This window comes from Rutilus rutilus, assembly GCF_951802725.1.
Source record: "Rutilus rutilus genome assembly, chromosome: 15".
NCBI lineage: Eukaryota > Metazoa > Chordata > Actinopteri > Cypriniformes > Leuciscidae > Rutilus > Rutilus rutilus.
Genome location: NC_140220.1, coordinates 35,700,461 through 35,722,210, shown reverse-complemented (window position 1 = coordinate 35,722,210; position 21,750 = coordinate 35,700,461). Strand labels below are relative to the sequence as shown.

Sequence of the window (21,750 nt, the reverse complement as noted above, 5' to 3'; positions counted from 1 at the left end):
CAAAAAAAAGTATTTGAGATGTAAAGATGGTGGTTTAAATTGATGAGTACTGGTGGGACTACTCTGATTAAGGCAGACGAGCCTCTGGTAATTCCTGTGGGTAGAGTATGATCCAAGTAAACAGTGTTTTATGGACAGGTATCCTTGCACATATCATGCATCATTTACAAGGTTTACCATCTTTACATGGCCATGACAGGAGTTGACATATTGGATATAATTTTAAATAAAGTAAACAATTTGATCACACTAGTCTCATATTAACACGTATAATGTTTGTGTTTTGTGTCGATACTTTGGAAAATTGTACACATTTCTTCCCTATAAAGTGTGCAATTTCTGAGCTACTGGTGTCAGCAAACAGAATTGCAAAAATAACGACATTGGTCTTTTCAGCAGAATATACTCATGAATGGCTTATTGTTGTGTCTGCATAATGAGCAAGATCTGAAAAATGACCTTTTTACTTGTGTTGAATCTGGAACATCCTGTTAACGTGTGACCTAAATCAACCAATGACATACTCCCTTTCTTCAAATCTTTGAAGGTGAAGTATGTAAGATTTTTATGTTAAAATAAATTCTCTTAACCCAGTCTCAAGTTCATTGTGTACATAATGTTCAGTGACTACTATTAGTATGCCATTCAAGGCTTAAGGCCATTGCACACTGAGTCCGAAATTCGCATCCGAAATTTACATCGATAGTCTGGCGTTATAATTTATTTGCTTTCGGTGTACTGTGGAGTGGGTAAAACTGTTTTTAATGGCAGGCTAACAGATACCGTTGACTCGCGCTAGCCTAGCACCGGCGAACTATGCAACTGGAAGGACTGGATGAAAAATGTTGAAAACTGTCTCCACCGATAAATAACACCCAGGCTAACTTGGAAATGAGGTCCGATGTCCAAAATCCTGAACCAACCCTTTAATAGTAAACAGGATTGTGATGAGTAATATTACAACATTTTTGGAGTCACTGTGAATAACAAACAAAAGGTTATGTGATGCACTCACCTGAATATCTCTGTATGAAAGGAGGAGGTTGATGACCACATCGGCCGAAAGACACTCCACATTGTCGAGCCGCTGCTGGATCCGATGGAGTTCTGCCGCTAGTTCTGCTCCGGTGTAAAGCTCACGCGCTTTACGAATCTCATTTAGAACGGTCTCACGGAAGTACTGACTAAACAAACACACGAAAGACAAAAAAAAGAAAAGTTACTGAACTATGTAGAATGCAAATCTTAAATAAAATGGCACATTCACAGAAGGGTTAACAACTTAAACTAAGGACAAAAAAGAAATCAAGAATAATATTTCAATGCCAAAGTTTATTAGTTAGTGTGAACAGCTGGTACAGTATATGCTGTAACTACACCATCTGGGCCCATGAAGCACTGTGTTGGATCAACACTGTAGTCGTGTCAATTGATCACTGTAGCTGTGCGAAGTCCCTTCCTGTCTCAAATGCTCCACCATTATCCCCATCCCAAAGAAACCCAAAATCACAGGGATGAATGACTACAAACCTGTTGCTTTAAGGTCATTTGAGAGACGGGTGTTGGCCCACCTGAAGGGCATTACTGAACCCTGGCTGGACCCCCTGCCGTTTGCTTATCGGGCAAACAGGTCTGTGGATGATGCATTCAACATGGGACTGCACTATATCCTGCAACACCTGGACAAACCAGGGACTTGCGTATGTCAGGATCCTGTTTGTGGACTTCAACTCGGCTTTTAACACCATCATCCCAACAACACTCCTCCAGACCAAACTAACCCAGCTCTCTGTTCCTAGCTCCATCTAGATCTCCAGCTTTCTGACAGCTAGACAATGCCCCCCAGGGATGTGAGCTCTCCCCACTTTATTTGTTTGCGGATGACACTACACTCATCGGCCTCATCCAGGACAGTGACGAGTCTGCTTACAGACAAGGGGCCCTATTTTAACGATCTGAAACGCAAGTATTAAGCGCAAAACGCAAGTAACTTTGTGGGCGGGTCTAGGGCGCTGTTGCTATTATACCGGCGGGATAAATGACTCTTGCGCCCGACGCAAATCTAAAATGGGTTGGTCTGAAGTAGCTTCATTATTCATAGGTGTGGTTTGGGCATAACGTGAAATAAACCAATCAGAGCGTCATCTCACATTCCCTTTAAGAGCAGGCGCGCTTGTTCCATGGCGGATTGCTATTATAACGGCGGATTTGCCAGACGCACGCCAGGAGCGGTTCACAGCCGAGGAGACTGACGTTCTCGTCAGGGCCGTAAAACACAGAGAAGTGACATTGTATGGGGATGGAGAAACACACCCAAATTAGCTTCGGTTAAACAGGCGAATAATAATTTGGGTAAATGTGTAAGCTAGATTTATGCCTATTTTTTCACATCTTCATGGACACAACAATGATTTCCCTCGTGTGTTAATATTTTTCCTTGTAATAATGTATGATTTGCAAAAATGAAAACTGCTGCTTCTGTGTAGATGAGAGAATCAAAGTGTATGTGCGTTGTGCACACGCTACATTGATTATGGCAAGCATGCGCCCTTAAAATAGCATATGAATAACATGCGCAACGCGCCAGACTTTAGACTAGGTTTTTCCTGGTCAGTGGCGGAATTGTTTTCTGAAACTGCAAAATAGCACCAGGGAACGTTTACGCTGGAACACGCCTCCTTTTTTCACTGAACCGCCCCCAGGAGCGCAAATGCATTTCCTAGTTTACCGACGTGCGTCTGTGGAGGGAAAAGTCCGCTGTGCCCGGGTGCAAAATAGGAATGATACATGCGTCGGTGTACAAAGTCAATTGCGCTGGGTGCAGGATAGGGCCCAAGAGGTTAAAGAGCTGGTTATCTGGTGCAGTCATAACAACCTGGAGCTGAACAAGCTCAAAACAGCAGAGAAGGTTGTGGACGTTAGGAGAACCCCCCACCCATCATCATTATCATGAATAGCACTGTGTCAACAGTGGAGTCACTCAGGTTACTGGGCATTACCATGTCTCAGGACCTGAAATGGGACACTCATAGGGTGCTTCCCAATATCCCTCCTCGTCTCCTCGCTCCTCCGTCCTCCATCCTATGACCCGGAAACCGATCGAGCTCAGCCATCTTGAAGGACATCTCAATTCTCTAATTACACCGCGAGGAGTCGAGGATCGAGGAGGCTTCCAGAGGAGTCATGAGCGAGGATACACAGGGGTATCCTATGCGGAAGAGTTTTATTGACTAAACGTGACGCACGTATCAATTCTCCTCCCCCTTCACAACTCTCACAATAATCTTAATTTATACTTTACCTCTGCAGTTTATATAAACCACATATTTCAACAGGGTATCTTGCTTCATTATTATATATTATGAATTTCTTAAATAACCAAACTAATACAACATAAGGTCAGATCCTTTGAGCTCTGCTGATGACATGAAGTGACGCTCGAGTGATCAAGTATTCCAATGTATAAAAAAGGCTTTCCTTCGATTCCTCCGTCCTCCTTTTCTTTCCTTGCAGTCTTCCCTCGCATCCTACAGGGGGTGGAGCTGAGACGCGAGGAAAGGAAGCGAGGAAAGGAAACGAGGAAAGGAAACGAGGATGCACAAATAAGAAATGAGAAGCACCCATAGACTCCATTGAGAAGGCCCAGCAGGGGCTGCATTTCCTTCGCCAGCTGAGGAAGTCACAGTAAACCTGCCACAGGAGTCGACTCTGCAGTCGTACAGTCTGTCCTCTACACTTCTGGAAGTCTGGATTCAGACTGCTGCCGTCTGGTCGGCGCTACAGAGGACAGAGCTCCAGAACAGTTGCTTTCCTCAGGCCATCTACCTCATGACGTTAAATGCCCCCACTGGGCAATAAACATGTGCAATACACAACACTGTTTATACTTATATTTATTTGCATACCATCCCTTTTATTCACATTCCCTTGCATTTGTATATAACACACCAGTGCATACATATGACAATCTCAATGTCAATTTTATTTATATAGCACCATTCATCACAACCTATGTTGACCATTGTGCTCCACAATAAAAACATAACAAGACAATACAATATAATTAATAAAAAACACAATGCAATACAACTTCCTCATTGATTATATGCCAAATAAAAAGAAAATGAGTTTTTAACTTAGATTTAAAAACAAACAGTGATGGTGCAGATCGAACACAGAGAGGCAGAGCGCTGCACAGTCTGGGACAGATACTGAAGAGGCGCGATCACCCCTGCATCTCAGTCTCGACTGTGGAATGCAAAACAATCTCTGGTTGGACGACTGGAGAGACAAAACTGGACGATATTCACTAACTAAATCAGAGAGGTAAGGAGGGGCCAAACCGTTTAAAGATTTAAACACCAGAAGAAGAATTTTAAAATTCACTCGATCACGCACAGGCAACCAGTGCAGAGAACGTAAAACCGGCATAATGTGGTCCCGCTTTTTAGTACTGGTTAAGAGTCTTGTTAAGAGTAATCCAATCTAGACGTAATAAAAAATAAATAAAAAATATATTTTTTCATACATATGTTGACTATTGTCTATTTTGTAAATTGTATATATATATAATTCACTTTTATTTTATTTTGTCTTGTCGCTGTCATTCTTTCTGTGCACTAGAAGGTTCTGTCACCAAGACAAATTCCTTGTATGTACAGTGCTATGCATAAGTTTAGACACCCATGCTAAAGTTGACTAAAAAGCGAAATAAAAAATCATCTTTTGGAAATTGAACTTAATGCCTTAATTTAAAAAAATTAGGAAAAATCCAACTTTTAAGGACACCAATTTTCTTTGTGAATGAATAATGTATCGTAAATAAATAAATGTTCTTCCTTAAAATACAGGGTGCATAAGTTTGGACACCCCTATGTTAAATTCCCATAGAGGCAGGCAGATTTTTATTTTTAAAGGCCAGTTACTTCATGGATCCAGGATACTATGCATCCTGATAAAGTTCCCTTGGCCTTTGGAATTAAAATAGCCCCACATCATCATCTAGAGATAGGCATGGAGTACTTTCCATAAGATCATCTCTCAATGCAAATCAAAGCAGCTATTAGGCTAATGGAAATAAAACCATGCCAATCTCTAGGTATGGTGAAGGCTATGTGATGATGTGGGGCTATTTTAATTCCAAAGGCCAAGGGAACTTTATCAGGATGCATAGTATCCTGGATCCATGAAGTAACTGGCCTTTAAAAATAAAAATCTGCCTGCCTCTATGGGAATTTAACATAGGGGTGTCCAGACTTATGCACCCTGTATTTTAAGGAAGAACATTTATTTATTTACGATACATTATTCATTCACAAAGAAAATTGGTGTCCTTAAAGGTTGGATTTTTCCTAATTTTTATAATTAAGGCATTAAGTTCAATTTCCAAAAGATGATTTTTTATTCCTCTTTTTAGTCAACTTTAGCATGGGTGTCTAAACTTATGCATAGCACTGTATATGTATACTTGGCAATAAAGCTCATTCTGATTCTGCATGGTATCAGGGCCTCCAATTTAATACTTTTTATTCCTTTCCAAGAAAATGTAAGACCTGCACATCACTTCCATCAACTTCTATGCAAACACACAAAATCACCCTGCTCAACAAGATATACAAATAAACAATGGACATTTCTGGTTTTAATAAACTATTGCAGGGTAATGTCTATAGAGGGATCTAGGAGACCATAGAAAATATCATTTTAGCATCACCATTTGCTTCAATGGAGAAAGAAAAAAAATCCACTATTGCCTTATTACTTTCGAATAGATTAAAAAATATAGAGCGACGGATCATGGCAGTCAGAGAGAAAGATGTTAAATTTAATGGTATTGTAATATAACACAATGTATAGTTATCTTGTGCGGTTTATTGCACTTTTAATAACTTATCAAGCATGTTTTGCCTTTTATTTTCTCACTCACCCATGTTTCATCACTCAAATACATCAGTAACTTTAAGCAGTCCTGGAGCAACGCACTGACACGGCTTTAAGATTTCAGAAAGCAACTTCTAACTTTTAAATGTTCCCTGCGGTGAAAGTTTGGTTGCATTTTAAGACCTCTAATTGAGGCCTTATTTTTACATTAACAACTTGAAGACATTTTAAGACTTAAGGATCCGTGGACACCTTGTTCTGATTGTGACAATGTAAGTCTTTACTGTCGTTTTTAGTCATGCAAGTACAGCTCTTGAATCTCTTTGAATGGGGAAACATCAAATTCTCCAAATCTGTTCACCAAGCTTACGATTAAATTTCATATTTCAATGAAATCTGACAACAACTGTCTCACACATTTGGTTCTAAACACTCAAATAATGACAGAAAACAGAATTTTTCTGTCTGAAGCAGCCAATGCGCATGTGCAGTCATAAGCACGTCTCAGAACACCGACCGGTCCGATAGCAACCGAAGCTTCTAACGGCAGCTGCAGTGACGCCATGAATTTACCTCCCATTCATAGTAATATGAGTGCATCGTCTTTGTATATCTCAAGTCTTTGATGTATATCCAACATTAACCCAATTTTAATACTCACTTAAAGTGATATATACAATATAGCAAATCTCAATCATTGTTGATACAGCCAAAATGCACGCTATCATATTGCTAAGCTCTAATCTGCTCGGTGTGGACTATAAGACATTATACATATTATAAACATTAACACAATATATTTCTGTGAAGTGGCTTTGAAACAATGAGAAAAGCACTATACAAATCAAATTGAAATGACTTAATCACCCATTACTGACATTTACAGTATAAAATCACCCAAAGCACGATCATGGTCCACTCAGCTATACAGAGAACAGCATTACTGGTTTAAATGAGCACCAGTTAACTGTGAGACTGAAAGGAGGGAGTGAGTTCTCACCAGGTGTCAGTCTTGCAGCTGGTGAGCATTTGAGTGAGTCTGTCCAGCAGGGGCATACAGATGGGCCCCAGCAGGGCCTCGAAGCTGGGCTGCATCAGCTCACTCAGACCCTTCATCAGACTGCTCTCACAGCAATACACCTTATTCTGAGGCGTCACCATGTATGGAATGAACGTGTAATTAGCGGCACATGTCTGGAAAAAGAAAAAATAGGAAGAAAACCGAAGCAGTGGAATACTGTTAATATTTACTGAACACGAATACTGAAGAATAAATCAGTAGTAAGCAGGTACGTCATGCCCCAAAAACCACAGGTCTTATCTGGCTTGTGGACAGCAGGGGGAAAACTGCTAAATGCACATAATAAAATGTAACTAATTGTATAATAGAAAAAATAAATAGGCTTACTACAGAATTAGTTCACACAAAAATGACAATTCGGTCTACCCTCATGTCCACCCTGTGTGATTTTCTTTCTTCCGTGGATCACAACATTGATAATGTACAGTAAGGGTTTCCGCAAGTCTTATGAAGGTCAATTGTTGACTTAAAGTTTTAAAGTTAAAGTAAAGAAATTTTAAGAAATAAATGTAGGGGAACACAACACAATGTTCTCTAAATGTAAATGTCCACAATGAGTTATATTAGCAAGACTTCGGAGTTTAAAAAATACAACTTCCAAAAGATATCGGTTACTTTTTAATTTTTTTTACAAAAAATGTAGCTTGAATCGCTCTGCTCTCAACCACCAGAATATATATATATATCTTGTTTTCCAGTGTAACTGTATAAAGATTCTTAAATCAAGATACATTTACTGGAGATACAAAATGACAAAACATGAAATCTGTGTATTTTCTGTGAAATTGATCAAAATGAAGCAAGTTTATGATTAAAACAAGAAGAAATATTTGCCAATGGGCTCAGAAAAATCAACTTCAATCAAAGGGATATTTCTTCTTGTTTTCAGCATAAACTCAAATAATTTTGTTCAATTGTTCAATACTTCATTTTACATTTGCATCTCAAGCAAATGTATCTTGATTTAAAGACGCTTAGATATTTGTATTGGAATACAGGACAGAAATACTAAGGAAGGTTTTCATTCTTTGCAATGCAAGCAACCCTTAATGCCAAGACATTACGGATTTAAGACTTTCTATTCTGATTTAAGACCTTTTAAGGCCTTATGTTTGTGTTAAGATCTGCAGAAACCCTGTACAGGTCACTCATTTAAGTGCAATTAATGGGGAATGGAGATTCCAAAAGGGGACTTCACCTTTAGTGACCTATGACAAAAAGTCATGGTTCGGAATAACTCAGCAATAGTCTTTCACTTCTGCAAGCTAAACTGGACAGCATTGGAGCCCTAATTAATTGTACTTCAGATCATCATTTCACACCCAAGTTCAGAAAACCACTTTAAGATCACAAATGTACTAAATAAATCAATTTTAATAAAATAATAAATTAATAAAACTTCATAAATACATTTTTACTTAAATTAAAAAAAACATTTGATTAATAAAATATAACATAAAAATAAATTAGTAAAATATGTTTTATATATTTTTATTTTATTTATTTAAATGATACATATAACAGCACTAGAAAAAAACTCAATATAACAATCAAAACATTTATAATACAAATTTTTCCACAGTATCAACTGGGTCTTTATACTTGAAAATATATAACTGTCTTTTAAATATAAGGGTCGGGTCCCTCGCATGAGGATGATCATATTTCAGGGTCTGTGGCATCTAAAAGATTAAAGACTCCTGACCTATAACATGAAATGACCAAAACTAAAAATGGTAAAAGTAAATGTTTTTTTGTTTTTTTCATGTTTTCAGGACTGAAATCAAACCGATTAGCTAACATGGGTCTACAACAGCACAAAAGCAAATCATCTCTTCTTTCTGTTTGAAAACGACAGCAAATAAGCATGAGTCAGAGAGTCAGAACACTTACCATATTCTTCTGACATATCACCTCCTGTAAGAGAAAAACATCAGACATGAATTAATTCAGGTTGTATACAAGGCCAGTTCTCTTTTTGACTCAGTTCTATCACAGACAACCCAAAGAATGCAATGTGTCTGAATATTTTTGATTAACCGCCCTGTTTCTGCATGTACACTCTGCTGAGATGTGCTCAACTAGACCTTTCACTACCCGTGTCAATGAAACCAACGTGATGACTCTGATTCAACACCTTATTCTTTACACATTATGTCATTGTACTGTTAAAGGCATTTTTTTTTTGTATTGTTATTTTGTTTATTTTGATTATATATAGTATAATTCAGTTTACATATAGTGCTCAATGCAATCACAAATACAAATACAAACATGTACAATTACCTAATGTGTTTTAAATATAAATTGTACTCTAGATTTGTTCAATTGTTTCAAAGTATAACCTTTTTTCCCCCCTTTAAAAAAAAAAAAAGTTAAAAAAAAAGTTTAAAAAGATAAATATGTTCATCCATGGAGAGAACATGTGTCCTAAATTCCATCCTTAACAACCTCAAATGTATTATTATAATCCCAAATTACTTATAAGAATTATTATTACACACACATGCAAACATACATTATTTACATACACATTATATATTGATCTTCATCTATTTATGTATAGCAGCAAAATCTGACCTTCTTTCTGATGCATATTCAACCCATTCCCTCCATTTAACAAAAAAGTGATCTTTTGGTCACATCTATCTAGTTATCTAATGTCACTCTCTCTTGTTTTAACCATTTGCGTGTGATTGGTTAAAGGCATTTTTAATGTAAACATTTTCTCCTTTACCTATTTAATATGCAGAGACAATTCAAAGTAAGCCAATGCTTGGTTGACATGCAATGTAGCATATTACTGTCTGAAATGTGTATCAACGCATATTGTGTAGTGCTTCCTGAAATAAGTATAGAGTCTAAACTATGAAGTATGCATTAAGCAATGCACTCAAGTTCCAGTTCGAACATCTGTGTCCGCCAAGCGCCATCCTCCACTCAATTCTGCCTAGTAATAAAGAGCTCATCTAAATATATCTCACATTATGCAATTTAGTCCCCACTCATCTGGCATAATGCCATTTAGTAATGTACAATAATAATCTAGGTATTTGACCTTGCTGGGAGGATCTTCATGACAATAACGCCTGCCTACAATTCACTGTGGCAATGAAACATACATTGTGATTATTGTTGGATGCCTAAGTAATGCGCTGCAAATAATGGGAGTTGTATTAATAATTTGTGTCCATCCAATAAATGTGCGAGCACCCTTTTTCTCACAAGATTATGAGCATTTCTCCTACTAGCTGTGGGATTACAAATTTAAGATCTGCTCATCCTACGTCCTTACATAACATCACATGAATAACTAAGGGGAAGTACATTGTATTTAGCATTTAAGGTAAAGATGATAACATCAGATGAATGATTCTGTTAAGCAAAGATTTTAGCAAGAGGTTCCTGTCAGTCCCGTTCTTTTTATTGTAAATCAAGTGAGTCCAGAATACTGAGACTCTCAGCTTTTGTCTTTAATGGCTCTTGGAGCCCCTGTCCCAGTCTTTGAATAGTTATGCTGATGGATTAAGACTGGTGACACTCTAGAGTCTGGGGCGAGGTCCATTAGCTGGACACTTCATTCGCATGCTTTGTTTAAGGTCGTCACCCAGGTGCTTTGACTCCATTTCTAAGCACTGCCCCCTAAAATCTATTTAAACTACAATGGATCATTGTCTTAGTTGGCCTTGATGACTGCAGCGACCAACAGCTCGTGTTCTCACTGAAGAATCCTGCTGACTGAGTTTCCAACTAGCCCAATTCATCTTTGAACTATAATGTGTGCAACTTTCAATGATACACAGTTTCAAATACAATAAATGTATTTGCAGCACACATGATTCAGTTTCTCACTGTTATTTACCAATTAAAACAAGCTCATTAATCAACATGCTATCAACCAATCAGATTTTAGGGTTCAGTTTACAGGTTGTTTTCAATTGCTAACAAGCATCACCCAACACTGAAGTCACATGTTTAAAACTCTCTCACATTCAGCGAAACAGAGGTCTATGCGGACCAAACTGTGAATCATTTTACAGCGCTTTCACACAAAATGCATTCAATGACCACATTTCCCAAAATCCATGAACACTTTTGTCATACTGTTCACACCATCTGCAAAACACTATCTATTTTCAGCACTTTTTTTATTTATTCTAACACACTGCTTCCAAAACTACAGTCAAACCAGAATGATGGCCAACTCTGTGGATTTCTGCAGGAATTATATTGAAATATATAATCATAGCAGAATATTTACAATGAAATTAAATAATAATTATTCCAAACACAACTTGCAATTTCAGCTGAAAGCCATCCCAGGTGTCCTAATTTTAGTCTCTATTACAGTAGTATTTTTTTCAGTCTTTTGGTAAATCGGGACGGTTTTGTTTGTAAAACATGGATTCAGGAAGACACTAGGGTGACCACCATCAAACAAGCCAAACGTGGGACGATTATACGTTTCTGTGGGACAATTATGTGGGACATGTTACCAACACTAAAACATAACCTGAAACTGTTATATAATGTCTATCTAACTAAATAAAAACATTTGTATTCTGCCTTTCAGCTGATAAAAGTTATTTGTTCTTTAGTCCCTTCCAGAAAACAATGTAACATAACATGTCTTTATTTTACATGTCATTTAAATTCAACATCACTGAGCCCAAAGGCATCATGCAGATAACTATTTTTTGAAACAGTTCTGACCAAGTCCAACTAAAATCCAACAAAATAAACAATGAACAAATAAAATATAAAACAACATGAAATTAGATCACTGACAGTCTTATATATTAAGAATATATTACACCAAAAACTCATATTTTTAGAAAGGATGTGAATTAAAACAACCACAACAAACGACTTTTTTCTCGAAATTTAACAAGCTTTTTCTCGAAACACAACGACTTTATTCTCGAAATGTAATGAGTTTATTCTCAAGATTGTATTTCGACTTTTTTTTCTCGAAATTTAACGAGTTTAATTTCGCATTATAATGACTTTAATCTCGAGATGGTTTTATTATTTTTATTATTTGCTTGGCCCTAATCCTCTTCCGTAGTTGTGTATATGTGGAATAAATCAGCTTTTTAAAGGCTTATCACTGTACTCGCATCATTTCTCCTCACCAACATTTCACAAAAGTGCTATTCATTTCTTAAAGGTCCCATTCCATGGATTATTTTTATTATTTTATAATGTTTCCAGGGGTGCCCTTATAATGTTAGTATGTTTTTTAGATCAAAAATTGTTATAATTTAGAAATAAAAGGCATATTTTCTAGCCTGATTTCATTCCCTGGTTTGAACACTCTGTTTGAAGGGGCGTGTCTGCTGTGAGACTTCAGTGTAAACGCCCTCTGCTGTGATTGGCTGACATGCTTGCATATGAAATATCTGGCATTACGTGTGGAACTATCTGGAAAACTTTTACTATTACAGCTATAATACGTTTTTACTATTACAGCTATCTGGATTAACGAATCATGAGAAGTTTTTTAAGTATTTAGATCTATTCCCATCACATAAAAGGTTGCAGTGATGAGCACTGAGCAGATGACAGTCTGTTGATCGCGTGAAAGATCTTATCATTGCAACGCAGTTTCTGCACTATCACTAATGATTTCACCAATGCAAACATGAGGCATATAAATACAGTAAGAGCTTCGTTGTGCAGTGTAACAGCGTCATTGATTTCATAACGAGTGTTGGCAAGTGTCCAGATAAACTCGCGCTGTGTGATTGATAGCTTGGGCGATTGGAAAGGGATTGTTCTTTGATCGCTTTCTGTATATTAATCACAGTTTAAGTAAGATTATTTTCATCCTACTAATTAGAGAAACGAACGATGTGAAGAGTGATCGCTACATTAAATCACTACTTACCGCTTGCTGGAATATAGTTGAAATAGTCCCCTTCGTCAGTATGAAACGCTGAGAGAAGTCTGCTTGATATTATTCCAGGTTAGAAAAACAGTCCGTGGTGAAATGGACAGAGCAAACTAACAACTTCGAATTAAACTTTTGCGGTATCCGATTATAGATAAACATCAACCACGTCTGTTGACATTTCGCCATCAATACGCCTGTGTTCCTGTGGGCGGAGGTTACGGTTCTAGTGACATCATTAAAGCAGGATGTAGAGGGGTGTAGTCCAATCCAGCCGTTTTTTGTAGTCAACTTCTGTTAAATAAAATATCTCGCTTGGCATTGAACTTTGAGCTTTATAATTTTACAGATATTATTTATACTCTAACAACAACATTACACACTAACTAAAGTTTGAAACATGGGATCACATAGAACGGGACCTTTAAGGGAAAGGTTGTGTTAGGGACAGGACTAGAATATTTGTTATTTTGGAATGTTGTTGCTGATCCAGGAAAATGTCCTACTTGGCAAAATCATGGTCACCTAATGCAGTAATACACAACCAGTCAAAGGTTTGGCTTAATAATCTTAACAACAACCGTTTGATCTAAAGGCATATGTTAAATGTTTACATTTAGTTTTGCAGGCAAATATAACTTGTGCCAACATATTACTAACAAATGTTGTTTAAAAATCGTAGAAAAAAAGTTATTTCAATTCTTCTCACGCCAGAATATAGCTTTGCCAAGAGTGAGCAGAGCTGGAATCTTTGTCTGGAATCTAGAAAAACACTGAACTTTAAACAGTTGACATGTTTGGTGATCACTACATACTTCTCATACTTCTATGTGTGTTATCTCATTCTAAAATGTGGAAAATAGTCAAAACAAAGACTACTCATTCTTTATGTCTCCTCTAATCTTCAAACCAGTAGAATATGAAAAGTACAACATGAAATACACATTTGACCCTTGACCTTGGTGACATTGAGATAAAAAAAGACTTTCTGACCTGAAGAGACTGCAGCGAGTCTGAGTAGAGATCACAGTAAAGGATGATGTTGTTGACCATGCTGAAACTCTCTCTCACACCCAAGTGATAAAATAGAGAGGGCTGTCGAAACGCATCCGTCATTTCAACCACTGCAATATCTGTGAACAGAGATAAACAGGGTTCATGTTTTAGACACAGACAGACAGACAGACAGACAGACAGACAGACAGACAGACAGACAGACAGACAGACAGACAGACAGACAGACAGACAGACAGACAGACAGACAGACAGATAGATAGATAGATAGATAGATAGATAGATAGATAGATAGATAGATAGATAGATAGATAGATAGATAGATAGACAGACAGACAGACAGATAGATAGATAGAGATAGTTTACTGAGTGTTTGTGTGGTTTATGTTCGATCGGGCCTGTCCCCACAGTTCAGTGTTCAGAGCCATACACGCTGCATTTAAATATCAGCAGGAAGTCGGTTCCTCTGTTTGCATGCATCTGTGCCAGAGCTGTTGTTTCAGTTAACCCAAAGGAAACAGACATGACAGTGAAAGCAAGAAAGCAACATACATTCCTGAGGAGAAAGACATGCGTAAGAGTGTATTGAACATCCCGAGATTTTTGTCTGTGTGTCTTCTTATTCAAATGAACCGTAACAGTGAAAATCTTTTGATATAACTGTTGCTATAAAGTTATATCAAAATTCTATATGCAATTCCATTTACATTTATAATCAAAACAGAGGATGTGAAGATAATTCAGGCCAGTCTACCAGATTAGTCTAATCATGTTTAAAAGGCCCAGAATCGATATTACAAAAACTTGTGAAGGCCAGGCTCATGGAATCAGATCTTTGAGATATGTTCACAGTTCTGCCTGAGAGACACTTATTATTTTTTATTTTTTATTTATTCGTTTATTTGTCAGGGACAATGCAGCGCACATTATTACATACATAATTATCACAGTCAAAGCCATAACAATATGTGTAGATGTGTTACATAAAAGGTTTCTAGCCAATAGGCTAATTTGCAACCCCCAGTCCCTGGGCAGGCCTTTCTAAAAAGATAATCCAAATATATCATTTTTAAACGAACTACATAGTGTGAGTTACACAATCATGCAGCAAATACATTATATACAAACATCAGCATTTCACAAAATCGTGACCACATTACACAAAACAGCACATCACGTAACAAAACAAGCCCCAAGCACCCAGCCGCTCGCACCTGCTCACCTATACCCACCCCAACAGTACAAGATTATCTCCCACACCCAGACCCCGCCCCATGGGGTGATCCTTGGCAGCCATGTGCAAACAACCAGGCATCCAGCACAGACAATACATTACAACAAAACTGACTCAGTGGCCACATATTTGGTTTTCTTTCAGCCAGTGTTTCACCTTTCTATTAAATGTTTTCAGTTCGGTTTGTGTTTTTATTTCAGTTGGTAAATCATTCCAAAAATGGGTCCCTATCACTGAAAAACAGGACTGGCCGAAAGTGGTTTTGCGCCCCTCTGCTATGCAGTTGCCACCCACTGCTCTCCTAGTGGCCACTCTCCTTGTGTTTATTTTTGTCACAAAAGGACAGAGTACGGCTGGAGCTAGATTATTTGCGCATTTAAAAGTCAGTTTAAGAAAAGAGAACTTAATAAAACTATCAAAATCTAAAAGCTTGTATTTCTGTACAGTCAAACAGTGGTGCCACATAGCTGGTTTCTGATCCATTATTTTCAGTGCCTGTTTGTATAGTGATATGATGGGTTTGACTGTCGTCTGGGAGGCTTGGCCCCATACAGGAACACAATAAGATAAGTGAGAGAGTATCATGGCATGAAAAAACAGTAAAGCTGCCTTGACAGGTATATGAGACCTTATCATTCTAAAACAGTTCAAGTTTATCCGGACAGTCTTACAGAGTTTGTTAATGTGTTTATTGAATTTGAGTTGTGACTCCAGAATGATACCTAAAAATTTAAATTCCTAAACTTCCTCTATGGCTTCTTGATCTATTTTGATAGTGCACTTAGCTTTCCCTCTTATAGAGAAGCACATGGATACAGTCTTTTTGACGTTGAGTGTCAGATGGTTGTCTTTACGCCACTGGGATATACCCTTCATTTCCTTGGTCAGGGTCTCCGCTACTGCAATTGGTGTCCTAGCTGATGCATAAATTACTGTATCGTCAGCATACATTTGACAGTTGGCTGACTGACAGCATGTTGGTAAATCGGTTATATATAAACTAAAGAGCAGAGGCCCCAAAATGGAGCCCTGTGGGATACCCATTATGGATTGTAGTGGTGTTGAGAGTTCAGTGTTTATTTTAACACGTTGCTCTCTATGCTCCAGATATGATGCAAACCAGCCGATAGCATGTTCAGAGAAGTTGAAGGTGGTGAGTTTATTCAAGAGTATGTTGTGGTTCACGGTGTCAAAGGCCTTTTTTAGGTCTATAAACACAGCTCCCACAACATTACCCTTGTCCAACTTACTCTTAATGTTCTCGGTAAGGTAGCAGTTAGCCATTTCTGTAGAGTAACCTGCTCTAAATCCAAACTGTTTTGATAAGTTTGTTACTTTCAAGATGCTCTATTAGCTGTTCCATGATAATCTTCTCTAAAATTTTGGATAGAGCAGGCAATATTGAGATTGGCCTATAGTTGCTTGCTTGGTCCTCGAGTGGATTCACGTAGTGTAATAGCGTAGCACGTCTGTGTTGCACGTCACCACGTAGGCTCACTATTGGCCGACGCTGGTCATGTGTGTGATGCGTCTGACGTGCAACACAGAAGCGCTGCGCAAAAACACTACGTGAAATAACTCGAGGCCCAGAGAGAAGGAAATGAATAGTGGAATAAAGTCGTTATTTTTGGGGGGTTTTGCGCACAAAAAGTATTCTCGTCACTTTATAAACTTAAGATTGAGCCACTGTAGTCACTTGGGACTATATTAACGATGTCTTTAATGCATTTTCTGGGCCAGCAAGTTATAGTGTCTTAGAAGTCTATGGAGGAGTGAGCCAGCTCTCAGATTTAAAGGGGTCATATAATGCCATTTTTGTACAAGCTAATATGATTCTTTAGGGTCTAAATTAAAAGTTTGTAATATACTTTAATTAAAAATTCTCATTAGTATTGTAAGAAAACACTAATTTTACCTGGTCAAAAACAGCTCTGTTTTCAGCACGCCGTTTCAGTGCATGTGTCTTTAAATGATAATGAGCTTTGCTCACCCCGCCCCTCTGTTCTGTGGGTACACCGTATTAGACATTCTCTGACCGTATCTAACACAATAACCACGTGTTATTCGTTATAAACGTGGGATTATGAATTATATTGAGAACGTCGTACATAGAAAACATGCCGTAATGTACCCTGAGTGTAAACCTTAGACGCATTCATCGTGAAGCCTGCAGCAAGGTTTGCAAATTTCGCAAAGATTAATATAAATACTAATATAAAGGTTAATAAAACATTACACTCACTTCTTCTGGAGGTTCAGCAGGAACACGTTGGTACCGATCCGTTTTTTCTTGTTTGTGAAGCTGTCTGGTGTGAAATGATTTGCGCAAACATGAAAGCACAGACGATCGTGGGGAATCCCCGTGAGGGAATCCCCGCGTCAATCCTTTGGGCATTTCGCTTCAAAAACAAAACTCAGCCACTGCTTCTTCAACGGCAATTTAGGAACATCCAAATGACTGCTGTGTTCCTTATTACATCTAAGAACAGAACACCACAATCGCGTAGACGCCATTCTACTCCAGCATATCAACAATGGCGGACTACTTTGACGACGGCTGTCACAGCTTGCTCAGGGCGGGTCTTGTGTTGAAACACGGCTGTCAATCACAATAGCGGGAGGGGCGTACGATCTTATGACGTCACAATATCGAACGGCTTGATTTCAGAGATGGTCAAACATATAAGGAGATTAAAACAAAACCACTGGATGGATTTTTATCATGATAGGATGGTTGTGTACAGGCACTGCCAACAGACATTTCAGTGCAATCAACTTGTAAAAGTGCATGTACCATTATATGACCCCTTTAATAAAAAATATCTTAATTTGTGTTCCGAAGATGAACGAAGGTCTTACGGGGTTGGAACAACATGAGGGTGAGTAATTACTGACAGAATTTTTGGGTGAACTAACCCTTTAAGTTTAGTAAGGCTGTTGAGGTGCTTCCAAAGGGATGCGCTATTTCCTTCAGATGCCTCAATCAGTTGCATAAAATACACTGACAAGCATTTAAAAATCACAGCCTTTGCCAAAACACTTGCGGTTTCGTTTCGATTAATCATGCAGTCCTAATTCAAATCGATTTCTTTAAAATAATTCATTCAAATTAATTACAAATTTTAAATCAACTGCAGCAATTAACACTGGTAACACTTTATTTTACAGTCCTTTCCCCCACGTACATACTATGTACTTCCTAGAGTAATTACAACAACTGGGTAATATAACTAGGTACTAACCCTAAATCTTACCTTAACTCATATAAGTTACATAATGTTAAACAGTACTTTCTTAGGTAAATTCACTGTAACACAACGAAAGTGCATGTACTGTAAAAAAAAAGTGCAACCTTTAACATTTTGTCAGAAGCACTGGTAAGTTACGTTATTTTGTTTAGTCAATAATTGTGATCTCTATTTGAAACAAGTAAAATCGTGATTAACAATTTATCCAGAATCGTACAGTTCTACAACAAATGAGAAATGTCATCAAGGCTGTCAGTCACTAACATTCTGCTGAACATCACCTTTTATGAATTTTGGAAAAAGAAATTCATACAGGTGTGAAACCAATGACAATGATGATAATTTCCGGCTGTGAATACTGGATCTAGCATTCCAATACACACATGGAAATCTGTAGTTAAAATTCTCCCACATAAATCTATTCCAGTTTTTCATGTACAGCCACTACAGTAACATTACTACTTGCTCTTGCCAATACCTCTCGGGGTTGAACTAAATAACTATTCTAAAGAGACACTTTCATCAAAGTAATGTAGAGCAAAGTGCACAAATCATATTAATGGGCAATGTAATAAGAGGTAGAGTCATCCAACAAATGGCTTTTTGAAGAAGAAAAAAAGAGAGACAATTCTCAAATAATGAATGCAAGGTACAGCTACGTTAGGCTTTTAGGTTATTTATTTAGTTACATTAAATTAATGTGAAACTTAAAGTACATGAGGTAAATAAAAGCTTTAAATGAGTTTGAGTTTTAGCTTTTCTGAGTTACTGAGTCTTTGTTCCAACAAAGAGGACCAATGTTGCTCCTGGACAGGCAGAAACCAATCATGCTGAAACGCCAGATTGTATTGGCCAGACTGGACTATTGAATCCAATGGGGTATCAGACATTATAAACTTTGGAGTAGAAACGACACTGTGAGGGATGGAAGTATAGTACGTGTAATATCTGAAAACTGGAGTGTATAATTTCACTAGTGGCACCAAACAGAACCACAAGAATAATGGCCGTTTTCAAATAGCTTACTCATATACTCCCCTTCAATTGTTTGGATGAACAGGTAGTTCCTGTTTTTGTACCTTTTATAGTTCCTATACTCCTGTAATTCAATCAGTAAATTGTTAATGCCTACATGGTTGACGTTACACATTAATACAGAATACATCTGCTACTAGGCCATTTCTAATTTTCATATGAAAAAAATTCAGGCATTTTTTGTTTGGTCAGGCATACATTTGATACCCAGCAAAACAACGCACTGCACTTTCGGATGTGATTAAACATGGCATCTCCTCTGACTAAGGCTGAGTTTTCAGATTCTGACAACAAACTGATCAGCAGCATTTTGCATACACTCGTAAATAAATGCTAGTAGAGCATCTGGTAGTGGGGAGAGCTGCCGTTTATAATACCAAGCAAAGATTCAACGTTTCTATTAGTGACAATTAGTGACAGTGTCATGTTATCGGTTTTATTGTCTGTTATTTGTTTTATTTTATTGTGTTTACGTTTATGCTATGTACAGCGCATTGGTCAACAGGTGTTGTTTTAAATAGTGCTTTATAAATAAAGTGACATTGAAAATTGTATATTCTTTTCTAAGAACAACCCATCATATTGGAACATGAAGCGTCAGCTACACGCCAAATAATAGTACAAAACAGCATCCACTGCAGCAGGTTCAGTTAATGGTGTATTGTTGGGCAGGTTAACACGCTCACTATATTAATAATTAATCCAGTTACACTTACAAAAATAAGTTGTTTTATACCTCATAAAAGTTTGTGGTCATTTATGTGGTTAAAACTGTTTGCTATGTCATGCACCAATGTTGGAGGGAAGTTTATGACTTCTTCCTATCGTTTGGAGATGATTCCCAAAAGAACAGGTTTTTTTTTTGGTTTTTTTATTCTGCGGTGTAATTTTGTCATTTCAACTATTTAAAAAAAAAACTTGCCTGGATGAATCTTGTATAACTTCAAAAAATTGGTTAAATTATTTTGATGAGTTTAAGTAATGGAAAAACACATGTTGTCATGACTTAGTGATCAAATAATTTTTGTAAAAATATTTATAATTGAATATAAATGTTTAAAATAAGCATAATACATTCTTTTGATGTATTCATACAATATAAATTAAAGACATATGGTAGGAAGAAACTATTAAACCTATTGTTAAAGTGAAAAACAATGAGATTCTTCATGTAAGCAACTGGTTCAAAACAAAATTTGCGTTGAACATCTGTGACTTCTTGTTGATTACAACAGTCAGTCATTTTCACATCCCTCAGTTTGTCAAGTCAAGTCACCTTTATTATAGCGCGTTTTACAATACTGACTGTTTCAAAGCAGCTTTACAGTGATAACAGGAAAATAAAGCAACACAGATTGTTTTGGCTGTACAGCAACTCTAGAAGAAAGTCATTGCCCAGTTTATGTAAGTTCAGTATTGATTCTTTTCCATTATAAAAATTATTAGTTATTAATTTAGGAGCTGTTTGCAAGACACCGTTTTCAACTGAACGTTCATGGTGAACGCATAAAAAAAGAAAAGTTTCAAAGTGGAAGTTTTTGAAAATGAGTTTTGAAAGCGATACCGTTATCATCTCCATGTAAACGTCAAAAACGCAAATCTGTGAAAACGGTGACGGCGTGCACATGCGTATTACGTGTTTAGTCTAAAGGGATGCGCGTTTGAACGTGTATGTGCGCGGGCAAGTAGTCTTTCTTTACAAAGTGACATCACCAATTACTTGTCTGTGATGCACAATACAGCGTTTTTAGTTTCCGCGGATCCGTGTGAACGGGGATCCTTTTGATAACGTTGCCATCTGTAAAGAGGAAAAAACTTTCCGTTTTTAGTAGATCATCGTCGTGTAAGCGGACCCTTAGTTCATTTATCGATACAGCAGCTCTGGAGAAAAGTGATGTCATGAAGTGATGTCATCGTCCAGCTCAGTTCAGTTCTCACACTGTTGTCAAAGCAGGCAGATCGAAATGAAATATTAAGAATGTTTGTAAAAACAAAGGAAAATGTCTGAGCAGTAACACACATAAGCCCCTTTTACACAATCCCGGAAAATTGCCGGAAAATTGCCAGAACGCCTTCTGTGTGAACGCAAACACGACCCGGGATTGATGCCAGCATCGATGCCAGGTTGGGGACCTAGTAACATTGCCGTGTTCAGTCCCGGAAACAAAAGCGTAATAATGCCGTGTCGTAGTGATGACGCTGAAGCCAGCTGTGAAACGGTGCGTAATGCGCAAGTTTATGATCGAATCAGAGAAAAAAAATGCACAAGCGTGGTTTCTCGAGAGAGAAATCCAGCTCATAAGCAAACTGAAGACGCTGCTGAGACATTACAAGTCACATCGATGTCACGTGTCTTTATGGGATT

General features: G+C 37.6%; 1 protein-coding gene across 1 annotated transcript in view; it reads right to left on the bottom strand.

Moving 5' to 3' along the window:
• The window catches only part of map3k5 (mitogen-activated protein kinase kinase kinase 5), a 54,988-nt gene that overhangs the window by 26,627 nt on the left and 6,611 nt on the right, over window positions 1–21,750 (bottom strand). Inside the window, exons 2-5 of the mRNA XM_084431418.1 lie at window positions 13,848–13,987; window positions 8,855–8,878; window positions 6,881–7,074; window positions 1,016–1,184 (exon numbers count right to left, since the gene is read on the bottom strand). Of these exons, the coding sequence (XP_084287544.1) occupies window positions 1,016–1,184; window positions 6,881–7,074; window positions 8,855–8,878; window positions 13,848–13,987 (527 nt within the window). The remainder of the gene's footprint in view (window positions 1–1,015; window positions 1,185–6,880; window positions 7,075–8,854; window positions 8,879–13,847; window positions 13,988–21,750) is intronic.